The sequence below is a fragment of the Onychostoma macrolepis genome, chromosome 23 (assembly GCF_012432095.1).
Source record: "Onychostoma macrolepis isolate SWU-2019 chromosome 23, ASM1243209v1, whole genome shotgun sequence".
In the NCBI taxonomy this organism is placed as follows: Eukaryota; Metazoa; Chordata; class Actinopteri; order Cypriniformes; family Cyprinidae; genus Onychostoma; species Onychostoma macrolepis.
The window spans coordinates 19,294,464-19,309,862 of NC_081177.1; the positions used below are offsets into that span (position 1 = coordinate 19,294,464).

The following is a 15,399-nucleotide window of genomic DNA, read 5'->3' on the forward strand; positions in this document are numbered from 1 at the left end:
TTGAGAAGAATAAACAATTTTACAGGCATTTTGCAAAATTAATGCATTGTGTTCTGAACAGATGACACCTATTTCATACTTTTGGTGTAAACCAAAAAGGACAGAACATCTTCAAAATAAGCAGTGTGGGTGGTAGACCAAACACAGAAACAGTGAATATGGGAAACAGTCCATATGGAAAATTGCTCGCTAGAGATGACGTTGTACAGCTTTGTTCCCCTGTGGACATGGATTTTCCAGGTCACTAAGTTCTGATGGTTGGCTGGATACATGAAAAAGCCTCTTTGTGGCATGCTGACTCTGTTCTTTTTCCCGACATCACTTCCCCTTTGTTTGTAGCGACAGTTCCCAACTAAGAGACTGTGACAAGTGATGTGATTGGTAGTTTATTGACGATGAAAAGAAATTGAATGTACTTTTTATGGGTAGAATTGAGGGGTGTGAAAATCTGTAATTGACTAATCAGTTTAATCAGTTGCCATATTGGCTATTTTCTATGTAGGCAATAGAAAATGTTTCTATGTATTTGAAAGGTAAAAGCTTTCCAAAACTTTCAATGCCTTGTCAAGTTAATCTTGACAATTAAATCTAACAGTATTATATGTCAAAACACATATTACAGATCAGGTTGGTCCATCTAACGTTCGTGAAAAAAAGCAAATAAACGATGGCTCTCTTAAAAGTTTGGATCTTTTAACAGCAAGCTAAGCCAACATATTGTTAGCTGCAATTTCTCCAGTTTGTTCTTTTAGGAGTACTTTGTCTCATACTGGTGGTGGGGACTGGCCTTGCGTAAAGTGAGGCAGAATAAATGCAGTGTGTGGCTATATGGATATTCATACAGTACAATTACAGTACTGTTCAAAATTTTGGGGTCAGTAAGAATTTTTTTCACATTTTTTTATTTTTCTAAATTAATACTGATTTATAAAGTTACAAAAACAAATTACATTTCAAACAAATGCTGCTCTTTTGAGCTTTGTGTCCACAAAAATAATAAGCAGCACAACTGTTTTCAACACAGATTATAAATGTTACCTGAGCAGCAAATCAGCATATTAGAATTATTTCTGAAAGATCATGTGACACTAAAGACTGGTGTAATGATGCTGAAAATTCAGCTTTGCATCACAGTAATAAATTACATTTGAAAATATATTCAAATAGAATACACTTCTTTTAAATTATGATAATATTTTACAATGTTATGATTTTTACTGTATTTTTGATCAAATAAATGCAGTCTTGGTGAACATAAGAGACTTAATAACACCAAACTTCTGAAAGATAGCGAATCAACTAAAAATAAATATTCTCTAGCATGAAAAAGCCTCTAAAAAAAAAAAAAAGAATAATTATTGGAGCAGCACTTTTAAGCAGCACATTAACATACTGTGTCTGTAGAGAAGCGTTTTTTTTTTTTGTTGTTGTTTTTTTCCAGAGCTCTATATGCTATTCTAGTGCAGGTGTCTACTTCACCACACGATCAGCAGGACTTTGTCGTTTGGAAGAGGTTCCTCTGGATGCCGGGCCCTTTAAAACCACATTTATTGTCCATGGCCCTAATCCTGTATTTAGAAAGAAATGCATGGTCTTGTTGTCAGTAGGGCTAAATGTACAACTATATAAATTTGACAGATCTCAGTTTAACTCATACTATACCTTGGTGCTTGAATTTGGTCACCCAGATAGTCACTTGTCTTTGCTTTGGTTCCATTAAGTTATCAGAAAGACTACTGACTGCCTTCATTTTGTCTGTCGGGCAGATGCCTGCAAACAAAAACAAACACATACAGAAACACATACACAGAAGAGAACTATTTAAACTGACCACAGCCCCACAGAGTAAATCCTTTTAGGCATGCATTCTTTTAAAAAATAAATAAATAATGCGTAATCCCTTCTGTAACTTTAGTCAAGATAAAGAGATGTTTTAAATGTAATATGAAACATTTTTAGTTATTTTATATATATATATATTATATATTTTTTACATTTTAGTTTTTAGTGAATTTAAGCAAATCAAACTAGGTGTATTTCTGGCAATTCACTAACTTTGGACTGATGTTTTTATTTGGTCAACAAATTAGTCAATGACTATCTCGGTTGATAAGGCTAAAATTGAAACAATGTGTGCTATACATTCAGGTACAAGTTCATTCATGAGACACAAACAGAGCTTTGGGAAACCGCAAATAGTCAGAATAACACGTGTCCTGTAGCTGGTTAAACAGAAGAGAGCTAAAAATAGTGCTGCACTTACTCCGATAAAACTCATTCCGAGCAAGGAGACACACAGGGGCATTTACGGTGGTCATGGTCAGCTTTTATGTGTAAATATGACAGAACCAAATGCTTGGAAAGTGGAGTGTTCTTTGGAACCTGGAAACATACAGCAAAGAAGGAGTTAAGGTCAGTGCTGGATGAACTTTATTTTATGGTCAGGGAACAAATATCCTCATCAGAACCACATTAACATGACAGCAAAAAAGAAATCATTGAAAAAATTGGTCAAAGTCCTATGTGTTGTGTCCACATAAAACAAACATGTTGATTATAGATAAATCACATGTGTGTCAAAAGTCAAAGAAAGGACTTTTGTCCCAGTTTTGTTCAAATTGTAAACAGAATATGCTAGGGGTGCTCCGATTGTTATCGGCCGATAATCGCTTTGGGATGTTTGATCGGCGGTCTCTAAAAAAGCCGATCTCAAAAAACCGATCTCAAGCTGATGACGTTTGGCACGATATGCAGCAATCTAGGCAGTGTCGCATCGTCACTAAAGTTTATTAACTGCTTTTATTGTTAATTCTTGCCAGTGTTTAACCATTCAGCACTCGCGCGCTCTCCTGGAGACTCTACACTCGAAGCTCATACACATAACGCCAGGTTCGCACATAAGTTACTCCGTTTGCAGTGCTTATGCGGTGCATATTTTTTCCGCTCTCATGTTTAACGGATTGGTTGCGGTCCGGTGCGTCCCAGGAGCGGTGCGTCTGCAGCAGTGCAGAGATCGTTTCCGCACCGAGTCTCTTTGTTACGGTGCCCCGCACTACGGAGCCCTGCACATGACATGCAAGAAAAAATATATAAATTGTGCGCACGATTTACTAAAACGTGCACACGATTACTATTTCGTTCCCTCGATTTGCTACTATTTCGAGGGAACGAAATAGTAGCCTACTATTTTTTTCCTGCATGTCATGTGCGGGGCTCTGTACTTTGTTGTACTGCACGCACTGAATTAAAGTGACAGCGCATTGTTTGCGGTAATGGATTGACACGAAAATGTAGTAATTACACTATAAATGCATATAATTAAAGTCTACTGTATTTTAGTCAACACATGGCTTTTTGGCTAGGTTTAAAGGAAAAGAGCACTTTTAGATAAACGAGGCAATAATAGATGGCAGTGGTGGAGGAATCAAAGTTCTTTATGAACCGCAGGATTGTTTGTAATAAATATTTAAATGCAGTAGAGCTGACTGTTTCTGCCAGTCATAAGTTAATTTAGAATGTTTGTGATAACATAAGAAAAGTAGTTTACATGTTTTGTCACTTGCTTGAACAACTTAATATATAAATCTAGAAGTAAATGCAAAAGTAAAAAGCATTGAATAATGTGTTTAAAAGATGGCTTTAAAAAGATCGGTATCGGCAGATACTGCTTTCTGTGATCGACCTCAAAAATGCTGATCGGAGCACCCCTAGAATATGCCTGTCCTCTGTAGGGTCGCGGAAGCCACTATTATAAAGCCCAAAGTAGACTTCCATTTTTGCTAGGGTATGCACAGTCAAAAAAGTAGGGAAGAGAGGGAATAAGAAGTTTAAATGAGTATTTTAATAGTGACATTAAAATAGCATAAACACAAAGATGAAACGTGTGGTCTTTTGTGTTGTTTGCGCACACTATCAAATGTAGCACACTTTGAAAGACTACGCGTTCAGCTATACACATAAGCTAGCGTAAGCATAAAAAAATCATTACCAAAAATATACATTGGCCTTTACTTTAGCAAAACCAATGTTGTTCTGAATATGACTGATTCAGCTCTAGTAGTCATTTCTGAATGAATCAGTTTTTAAACAAATCAGTTAAGTGAATAATTCAATGACTCATTCATAAAGGGAGTCACTTGTATTATTCCTGAACGAATCAGTCGAGTGAGTAATTCAGTGACATATACATATAGACAGTTACTTGTCTCCATGTACTAGTTTATCGATGTAAAGGCTGAAAAAACGTTGTTACGTGTGCCTGATGGGAATTCACTTGGGCTAATGCCTGTCATTGTTGTGTGATTTGGTATGATTCCTGTTTGACTGACAGATCTCTGTCATACTCTTTATCTTCAGGGTGTGTTGGAGTATCTCTACAAAAATACTGCTCCACCTCTAAAAATAAAATCACTTCCTCCACACTAGCACTCAGCATGCGATCATAGCTGGACGGTGCTAATTATGGATATGAACTTTGCTCTATATAGCCAGCCAGAAATGTATCTTTTGATATATTGGTGCTCTTGTTTTGATGCAGAATACAATGATTCTCAACAGCTCTGCAGTCTCCTGCATGACTCTTTCTTTTCTTAGACACATAACAGGCTTTTTTTGCTAAGGCTCCCTTAAGCGCAAGACTAGTCATGAACACTAATCCCTCACCGAGTCAACATGAAATTGGTCTTGAACACAAAAGCCTTGTGTAAAGGAGGTTTAATCTGCAATGGCATAACAGCAGTGAGAACTGATGATGTTAAAGAGTGAATCAGCAAGGGATTAAAGCAAAAACTTGATGTTGTTTGATCTCATTTGAAAGGTTAGTACGTGAACAGAGACGTCTGGAATTGAATACAGAGAAAACAGAAAACAGAAAAGTTAATGGAAAAAGGTGTCATTCTTTTACAAAGATCCATATCAGTCCTCCAGGCGTTTTTCAAAGAAAAGACAGAAGTTTTTCTTTGTGAATATATGGTGGGCGGGTATGAGAGAGAAGCAAAGAATGAGAGACATAAGAATAGAAGTAGAAGAGATAGAAAGCTGGCCTAAGAGAAAGAGAAACAAAGAAGAAGAGGAAAGCAATCCTCACAGTTGTGCTTATTCTGCTGAACTTCATCCACAGTAAGACAAAATACAGTAACAACAAGCTCCAAAGTACATTTATGAAAAACAACTCAAAAAGTCCTGGACAAATGGCGTTTTCTCAGAGACCTGTTTGGTTAGTACCATGTCAACATATTAGAGATATCTATAGGTCAATTTATATACACACAGACAAGTGTGAGAAGCCTGCTTAAATTTTGTTTAACATATCTTCAAATACAAAAACAATAACGCTGCTGTTTATATTCCTAAGAAAAAGATATTAGAAAGGTTGTTTTAAAGTCCATGCATTATGTTCTGATGTTATCTTTAAGTAGACCTTGCCTTTTTGTAGGCTGTCTGTCATGTGTAAAACTCCTTAAAGTCCAATGGCAGTGTAAAAGTTCCAGAAAAATACTTTTTAAATCTTGTGAAGAAGAGAAAGTCTGGAATCGTAATGCATATCTGAACACAGATGAGGCAGATTTATATCAAACCCCTCCTTTGCTTCAGGCTCGAGGACTGACAAGCTATTCGCTAAGGAGTTGAAGGTCCCACCCTGAGGAACACCCATATGCTTTCTTGACCATTTGAGAAAGACACTGGGATGGAGAGGTTGGGATGCTTATGCGCTGCTACAATATTTTCCAGCCCTCACAAATACCAGTGGAGATTCTTTGCATAAGTGACAAGCTTTCACATGGATGCTATACTGTTTTTAAATGCACTTTATTGCAGTACACTCTGTTTATTAAGCATACTGTCTCTAAAAATTGTAAAATGTTTTTGTTAATTGCCTTTCTGTGTTCTAATTATTTCCATAATAACAATCTCTGCCAAGTCCAACTCTTTGAGGTTAGAGAAAACCCTGCAAGCCATTATTCCACTTTGACCTATATTCTCCTTGTAAGAAAAACAGGACTACTTCAGAAAGACCATGTGACATGCCTGCTAAAGTCTTGAATAGGAGGAGCTATTGGGGTAAAGCATGCCCTTCTGTTGACAGTTCTGCCTTGCATTAAAGGTTATTCTGTATAAAGGTGAATGGTGGGAAGATGATAAAATAGGGAGAAAGAAGAAACGGGTGCAGAGTAATTAATAATAAAAAAAGGCCTTTTTGAACAGGAAGCTAAAATGGTGCAGTTTTGTGTTTAAGATGTTCTGGTGCTTTGTTATTAAGATCAGTTTTCAAATCTGAATTCAATTTTAGTTAGTTTATGGCTAAAATATTCAGAGAATGTGCCCCAACAATAATATATCATTTGGACAAAGATTTTTTTAAGGTAGCTATAACACTGTAAAAAAAAAAAGTTGAGCCAACTTAAAATTTTAAGGCAACCAGCTTCAGCAGATTTTTGAGTTTTCTCAACTTGTCGTTTTAAGTTTATACAACAAAAATGTGAGAATCTCCCACAAAAATAAGTTGAGCAAACTCAAAAATCTGCTGAAGCTGGTTGTAAAAAAAAAAAAAAAAAATTTTTTGCAGTGTACCTGTAGTTATATACATACACTACTATTAAAATGAAAATTCTGTCATCATTGGTAACCTACCATGATGGATTTTTTTCCCCCTAAAAAATTTTCTAGAGAAACTGCGTTTGCTCTTTAAACTGGTGATAGAAATAATATGAAGGAGAAGGGGAAAAAAATAATATTTTGATGATTTTCAAACTTTCTCAAGGAAACACAATACATTTGAAATTGAACACAAAGTTTCTTGTGGCAATGCAAAGCTTTTGTGAGAGAAATGCAGAGTTTCTCAGGGGAACACAAATTTTCTGAAAATACAAAAACATTGAAATAAATTTTTCTCCCATATAATTTTTTACCCATCACCAAAGGTTACCAACATTCCTCAAAATACCCACACAATAACGTTTAAAAACTATTATTGAAAATAAATAGACATTTCTAAAAAAATAGTTACACTTATATTGTATTCCACATAAGTGATAAAGTTTACATATACATACTATTTTTTATTTTTTCCAAACAGAACAATTCAGTAATTACTGTTAAATTACAGTTTTTTAATCATTTTTTATACATTTACATGATTTACAAATTAATTTGTAATTATTTCTATACTACTAGTATAAAGTACAGCAATATAACTCCACCCCCAAATCATCCAACACAAAAATAATACTTGTAATATTATTTTGCTCCCTTATTTATATTCCTTGTTAATCATTTACACTTTAAGGCCATTTAGGCTTAGACTGGTTTAAATCTGAAAATGACACCCACATGATATAGCATTATGGAAACATGTCAAAACATGGCTGCTGCAGTTACCCACAACACTGTAAAACTGGCTTGGTGCCAGAGTTACAGAGGCTAGTGGGTGCATGTCTATTTATGGTTGACCTCAATTGACTATACAATTTTGCAAAAGAGCAACATGAAACCTGCTGCCATATTCATAAATACAGACATTTCCAACTCTATTAATATTATCTCCATCCACTGAATGATGACAACATGGTAAGGTCATATAAACTGCCTGGTTATCTGCTGGTCAGGTGTTGCCCTCAAAAGTGTCAATCATCACTCAAGTGGTTAACAATGTGGCACTCTGGCACACATCTGACACTGTGCTGGAAACCATGCAGTGCGGCTGACCTATTTTTTAAAGATTCAAAACCATAAAAGGTTGTTGAACTGCACAACTGATTGAAGAATGATTTAATAACAGCACAAGGCAAATACAAAATATAAAACATAGTGATATACAGTACACTATTTTGATTTCATCTGTTGACTTAAATTGAATAATTATCTGTTTTAATGAAGTTACTTCTATAATGAGAACAATAACTGTCATTAATAAAAAAAACTCAAACATCTTGCTTAAGCTTCTTTTACTTCAAAATCCTTTAACAATTTAAGTTAATATATTGAAAAAGTGCTAAATTAATGTGGGAAGCTCTTGCTAATATTTTATGAAAGCTTGTGGTCCAAGCATATATAATTGAGGTCATGTAATATTTTTTCTTTTTTTATAGAATTAATCAAAATTAAACAAACAAACAAACAAAAAACTCTTGGGACTACTTTGCCTAGTCATATTTTGTGATTTAGTGTTACCTCAGATGAACGTGGACCAGGTTGGATTCAAGAATATAAATGCAAATATTTTAGAAAAGTGCAGTTTTAAGTACAAAGACTGGCCCAGAGTCCATTATACTACTACTAATAATTTAATAATAATTCAGTTTTAAATAATCACATATTGGAGTTGTCTACTTGCAAACGTAAAAATGTTTATTCTATAAGCTAGACGGTTTGCATGCTAAAGTCAAACGTATCGATTGTACGGTGAAGTGAAAAACAGCTGTTTTCCAGGGGAAATGAGTGACAGGGAGCAGATCGATGGTCAGATCTGGCTCTGATCACGCTCTGACAGCATGAGCAGCTCCGTGAACCTCCTCCTGCTGCATGGCTGACCATAAATCACTCACACGGGAAACTAGAGGAGCTTTCCCTGGAAGAGATCATGTCACCGTAAATTCAGCACAGTCCTTGTCTAAGCGACCTGAAGCAAAGCTGAATACTTATTGCATTAGCATTAAGTGTTTAACTGTTTGTGAAGGTATAGCCTACAACAAAGCCTTTATTTGAGTTTTTGCGTTATGCATGTCAACATAACCTCAATTTTAAAAACATAAAACCATGGTAATACTTACTAATGTCTATCCATGCTGTTGTTTTCCCACCAAAATTAATCACTTTCTGGAGGATGATGTTAGAAGGACCTGGATTTTTATTCCAAAACACTAACAGGGTGGAAATACAAACCTATAAAAGATTAGAGACAGAAAAGATACAGAAATACCTGTATTATTTCTTAATAAACTGGCCGTTTTTAATATTGCATATCACCAAAATGGAAACATGCATGGTAATCCAAAGTAGCGAAAGTAGGCTATTTATAAATCACGCTATGCACATTCTGATATTGTCATAAAGAAATACAGTATCTTAAGAAATATATGCGAAAAGGAATAACAGGAATGACTGTGATGATGATGATGATGATAATGAACATGATGCCATACATCAGCAGTTCTGGCCATCATTGCTGTATGAGAGAACAGCTTATTTGTATGTTAAACACAGAGTCATAGGAAAGCCCTCACAGAGGTGTATTGTGTTTGTTGTTGTAGTAGAAGCATGAAGGTGGCAGTGTTTATGGATACGCCTCGTTCATTATTGGCCCTCATGATATAAGCATATAAATTTGATAAACAGGTTCTTTTTTGTGCTTTATCACATTCCTGCTATGAGTAAATGACATGCAGCTAAATAAAACTGAATAGAAAAAAAATACAGACTTCTTGGTTTCAGACTACAGCTCACCACTGAAATAACGGTGTCGCCATCTGCTGGTGATATTTCATATTGTACAGGCCTGATTCATTGGTTTACCTATTTTCGGAAGCAACTAGGTTCAACAATGACCCTATAAATCAGCTCACTACCAGCTGCATCAATTTAGAATATTACATTTGCCAAAACAAATAAAGACTGTTATCTAAATAAGTCCCAAGTCCTTTGCATAAGTTTGCACATATGGCAATAAAAACTCATGATATGACTGCAATCATGCCCTCTCATTACTATTTTCTTTCGTAAAGGCATTGCTGAATAAAGCACTCTGGATAAAAATGTTAAATAAAAAGTAATGAATTCTTTATTTAATCCAAGGTGTTCTAACATATTTATGTGTCTGATTTGGCATGTCTTCTTTCTTTTTTTTGGCAATGTAAGATTGTCACGAGGAAAACAAACATTAACAATACATTTCAATATACACTTCAGTCAGTATCGCACAATATTTAAAGTATACAAGTCTTTTATGTTGATTTATAGCATTTTGCACATGTTCATTTGACATTCATCTAGCTTCACACTGAAAATTATAATTCCACTAATATGATTCCACTATATTGCTTTCACATTTGCATAAAAGGTTTAGGAGGAGGAAACATTAAAAAAGTATCCATACATCCAATATAATTTTTTCAAAATCATAATAATAAAACAGACATTTTAACTTTTATATTTATTTTTACATTTTCCAGTCTTTTAATACGTACAATCTACTCTACCTGAGAACAACAATGTTTATTACAAAAAATTAACAGCATGTACATTCAGGCAATAATTGCTCTAAACATAAATAAACTGTAAAAAGTGCTTTATATGTGCTTCTTCCTCTTTATCTGAAATCACATAAGATGGTTGTATGATGCATCTGTCTTTCAATTGGTCAAGGTCAATCTTCTTTTGCTACATAAGAGTTTAAGACCACAGGATGTTTGCAAGGGATGGAATCTAACTGTCCAATTTGCCCAAGTCCCCTCAGTCGTCTTGATAGTTTTCTAGTTCATGCCTCAGAATCTTAAAAGTTGGACGGTCCTCTGGCTCCGCTCTCCAGCAAGATCGCATGATGTTATAAATGACCTGTGGACAGTGAGGTGGTGAAGGCATTCTAAAGTTGTCTCGTGTGACAAGATGATACACATCACAGTTACGGACACCTATAAAAGAAGGCACAAGGCTTAAATAGACAGATTCAAATTATAATGACTAAGATTAATTTGTGAACTATAATTTTGTTATTTTTTATTTTTATTTTAGTAATTAAATATTTAGAATTTATAAATTATAAATAGTATATGAACGATAGAAATTCAGTCTCGAAATGAAAAACAATACAACAATTAGCATCTTGAAACTGACCTGGATAAGGCACCGCCCCATATGTGACAGTCTCATAAAGGAGAATCCCAAATGACCAGACATCAGATTTGCCTGAGTAACGGCCATGACCGATAGCCTCAGGTGCGGTCCATTTATATGGGATTTTCTTGTCATCAGATATATAAACAGGTTCCTAGACATGAACAAACACTATTTTATCTCATTACTGGACGCTGCACTCCTTAAGGCTACAAAACTGATGGAGCATCAAGAGAGCTAGAAGTTTAAAGACAACTTCTTCTCCAGTTATGAAGAGCTCCTTTAAATGATGTAAAATCACTCATGGGATTGGTTAGATTTGATGATTGTTCTGTATCATAATGGACAGTAAAAATATGAATTCATATCACAGGATCAGGTGAATGGTGCAAACACTGTTACCTACTGATATTGTCATAAATCAGGGTGAATATTGGTGCCGGTACTACTCTATCTGCATACTGGCATATAAGCCAGCATCAGCAAATAAAGTGCATTAAATTTAGAATTTACATGTATTTTTGTGTGTATGTGTAGCACAAAAAAAGAAACAGCATATCATTTTAACTCACCTTAATGACTCGAGCTAGGCCAAAATCAGCAATTTTGCAGACATATCCCTCTCCGACTAGAACATTTCTTGCTGCAAGGTCTCTATGAATACTGTTATGTGCCTCTAAATATGCCATTCCATCTGCCACTTGAGCTGCCATGTCGATCAGAGACTCCATGTCCAGTGCCCCACCCTCTGGACCTGAGGGATGGAGGTAATGTATAAAAGGCAGATCAAATTAAGAAGTGAGAGAGAGAAGGAGACAGCATAATTACACCCACAAGAAAAATATATTCATTTTAGAGTGACACATTTCCTAAAACATAAGACAATGACTGACTTTTTAGGAAATTAAGCAGGTCTCCCTTCTCTATTAGTTCGGTGATGATGTAAAAGGGTGCGGAGGAAGTGCAGACGGCAAAGAGAGAAATCAGGTGCCTGTGACGGAAACGCTTCATGATCTGCACCTCCAACTGAAAGTCCTTCTGCACAAGGGCATCTGTGTTATAAACAAATAGACAAAAATATCATATGGATTTATTAAAAATATATGTATTGTTAATTTATTATTTCTAAAAATATATATTTAGTATTTATTAGTGAAAGCACTTACAGTTACATTTCTGTTTTAAACATAAATCTCATTCAATTTTGTTAGATTTATGCTCTAAACAAGAAAAAAACTGAGTTATCTACAAATGGAGTTACTAAGAATGAAGTCATTATATAATATGCAATTTTTCAAGTAAATTCTTGTTTAAAATTTTAGATTTTTATTGACGACACAAGACAGAGTTGTGTTGCAGTGTGTCTGTAGTACTGCATTTATTCATCTTGGGTGAACTGAACCGCAATATTCCAGTCAGGCTTTGAATTGCCCATTTAAATGCCTTTTTTCTGCTTGAGGTATTCGGTTGTAGATTTACCAGTGTAATGTTTAGGATCACTGCCATTCTGCATGACCTACATTGTGTTCAGCCTCGGCACACAAATACTGTGTAATGTGTGCAATGTACAATCCAAAATTGTTGGTTTTAAAAACGGTAGGGTATTCATGTCCCGAGGCAGGTGGTTGCCAGTTATTTTGCTTGAATTATGCAAATTATTTTTGTCACATTACTCATTGGCATCCAAAAATGGCCTATTCATGTCATGCTTGTCCCTAAAGGAAATTCCTGAACACTGTAACTGGCAAAAGTAAGACCCCCATCAGATCCTGAGGTTCTGTCTGGAGTGTTGTGTATCTTGTTTTTGAAGTGGTTTTACTCAGATAACCACTCTTAAGAAAAGGTGGTTTAAACGCATTTACTGGTGTTGTCAATGGGAATGTACATCTTTAGTCTTGTGCTAAATCAGAAGGTTGTATCCAACATTTTTCCAGCGAACATTGTCAATGCTGTTTCAAAATCTCTTGAAGAAAAAAAAATCTCATTTAGATGAAGGTCCTACTCGTATTTTAAAATAAATTAAGTGCAGAGGCTGGAGAATTTCTTCATTTAAGACTTCAAGCTTTCTTGCCGCTGCAGGGTCAGGTCACAAAATTGAATTCTTTTCACTTTCAAAAACAGCCAGTATGTCTTTCAGATAAAAAACAACAACAACAACAACAAAAAAAAACCAGGGTTAACTGCAAAGCTGAAACTAGTTTTCATGGTTCGACAAATGCCCAAAATCACATGCAAAACGGTGCTTGTTCACACAAGTGACTATCGCACAGTGTGGATTCTCAAAGACGCAATCTGTGAGAAGCTCAAATTTGTCGCCGATGCTCATGAGATATTTAGCATGCAAAATATCTGGACCTTGTTGGCACCAACTGCCTTGTATTTAGTGCGCTGACATAAAGCACAACTGTGCTTCGAGTTCGAATCCCGTCTCATGGTCCTTTGCTGATCCCACTCCCCTCTTTCTCCACCTGTTGCTTTCCTGTCTGCCCTATACTGTCCTGCCTGAATAAAGGCATAAAAAGCCCATAAATAAATCTTAAAAAAAACAATTCTGGATGCGTCTGAGACTCGAGAGTTGTGACTGGAAATTACATTGGCGATGACCTACAGCCAATGAGAAAGCAAGGGCAAGGGAAAGTTCAGGGGGAGGAGTCATAGATAGAACAAAACATTAGCAAACATGGCTTTTGCAAGCAACCATTTTCTTTTTGATATTCTTGTATGTACTTGTATCTCAAGCTCTATCTCATGTACTTGTATCTCAATCTTGCAGGCTACACATTTAACAGGAAGAAATCCTGTTTCACGTGTTGTTTTACATTTGTGTGTGTTTGGTTGTAAAACATGTAGTTGACACCAATAGCCTTGTGGGCAGCGTGCCTACATATAGTTCTGTTGTGCTACGGGCGTCGTTTGCGATTCTTCCTTTAAAAATACTAAAAAATACTTTAAAAAGTGTGACCTACTGTCGCCGATCTGTCATGTGTGCACAACAGCAACTAAATGGTACTCCAGTCCAGACAGTCTTGTAGTGTGAGAAGAACAGCGATCCAACAACTTTGAAAATCATGCAGTGTGTTCCCAGCATTACATTTATATTGCTAGATCCGACCTATATGATTTTGCTGTGCAATGCATTCTAATTTTCAGCTCTGCTCTGTGGCTACACTAGCTGTGAGCTCACCGTTGTTCTTGAGGATTTTGATGGCCACTTTAGTGTGATTTTTCCACCTGCCGCTGTAAACATCAGCAAAGTGGCCACCGCCGAGCATCTTCTCAAGAGTAAATTGTTCTTTAGGCAGCTCCCATTCATCGACTGTGGAGGGTGACAGAACCTCCAGCTGAGGCCTTTTCTACAGAAACAGTGGTCAGTGGTGTCAGGAAGGAAGTTTACAAACACATTTCATTTTATGAGAACTATCCTCACATATTCATTGGGTTAGATGCTTTTTAAACAGATATCAGCATGTCTGCTGAAGTATAGTGAAAAATTTGGTTCTTGATGTTGATTCATTTGACAAAATTAAGTTGACATTCTTATAACAATGACAAAACTCTTTCAAGCATTTCCTCATTTGACAAAACTGAAAGAGAACAGGAGAATAATGGAGATACACTGTAAAAACAAGCAGAGGAGAGGAGAAAAGCCAAAATGGAACGAGAAAGAGAGTCTTACCCGAATGCAGGGATTTCTAAGTAAATCCGAAGTGGCGAGTCGGTGAGTTTGATAATATTCAACCAGCTCTAATACACTGGAAAATTGAGGAGATGGATCCACATAGAACTGATTACAGGTATTGAAGATCTTGAAGTGCTTTACTTTGGCCTGTGATTTCACTAAGAGACAAAATTCAGAACTTCAGTCTGAAATTGTACCTTTTAGGGATTTCAATGTGTGCTGTAACAAACTCCCTAATGGCTGTCAGAAAACAACACAGACAGACACACACACACACACACACACACACACCTGAGAGTACGAAGCCCATGCTGTCAGTCTCACTGATTCGCACAAGAAAGGATCCATTATCATTTTCTGCTGACATGAGGTGATTCAATGCCTCAACACGGCTCAACTTTCCAAAAAACCACCTAAAGGAACAGAAAAAACACCTGGGTTGTATAATTTCCTTTGGGGGTAACCGCACGGGTATTTAATAATTAATCATTAATTGGTGATCCTCCACTATTTAATTCACATTTATTCAATGTACCGAAAGATTAGAAAAATCAAGCTTCAAATATACTGCGAAAACACAATACAAATATAATAAAAGGTACCACTTTTTAAGCTTTACAGAAGTGTTGTTTGATTTGTGAACGGATCATTCCTTTGAATCATATTTCTTTAAAAAATAAATAAATAAATCACTGACCAAATTGATTCACAAAATGATTTGTTGATGAATCAGACCAATCTGTTTATTCCACTCAACTCTGTTTCAGTTCACTTACAAGTATAATTATAACTATAATGATAACAATAAATCATTCTAAATCTGTGAGAATAGAGAAGTCCACACCACAACTACAATGATTTAAGGGTGTCACTAAAACTTTATTAGGGCTCCA

General features: G+C 35.8%; 1 protein-coding gene and 2 long non-coding RNA genes across 3 annotated transcripts in view; 1 reads left to right on the forward strand and 2 right to left on the reverse strand.

The window, feature by feature from the left end:
- LOC131532458 (uncharacterized) lies at positions 1–2,397 on the reverse strand. Its single transcript, XR_009268905.1, has 3 exons — positions 2,264–2,397; positions 1,663–1,770; positions 1–1,568 (listed from the first exon to the last, which is right to left on the reverse strand). It is a non-coding gene; the product is annotated as an uncharacterized LOC131532458 (long non-coding RNA).
- LOC131532459 (uncharacterized) overlaps positions 2,273–15,399 on the forward strand; it is an 18,356-nt gene continuing 5,229 nt past the window's right edge. The window contains exon 1 of the long non-coding RNA XR_009268906.1: positions 2,273–2,412. This is a non-coding gene — a long non-coding RNA (uncharacterized LOC131532459). The remainder of the gene's footprint in view (positions 2,413–15,399) is intronic.
- Positions 9,768–15,399, reverse strand: part of ptk6b (PTK6 protein tyrosine kinase 6b) — a 9,442-nt gene continuing 3,810 nt past the window's right edge. Inside the window, exons 2-8 of the mRNA XM_058764131.1 lie at positions 14,798–14,919; positions 14,504–14,664; positions 14,012–14,180; positions 11,721–11,879; positions 11,400–11,581; positions 10,828–10,981; positions 9,768–10,625 (exon numbers count right to left, since the gene is read on the reverse strand). Of these exons, the coding sequence (XP_058620114.1) occupies positions 10,447–10,625; positions 10,828–10,981; positions 11,400–11,581; positions 11,721–11,879; positions 14,012–14,180; positions 14,504–14,664; positions 14,798–14,919 (1,126 nt within the window). The 3' untranslated portion in view covers positions 9,768–10,446. The remainder of the gene's footprint in view (positions 10,626–10,827; positions 10,982–11,399; positions 11,582–11,720; positions 11,880–14,011; positions 14,181–14,503; positions 14,665–14,797; positions 14,920–15,399) is intronic.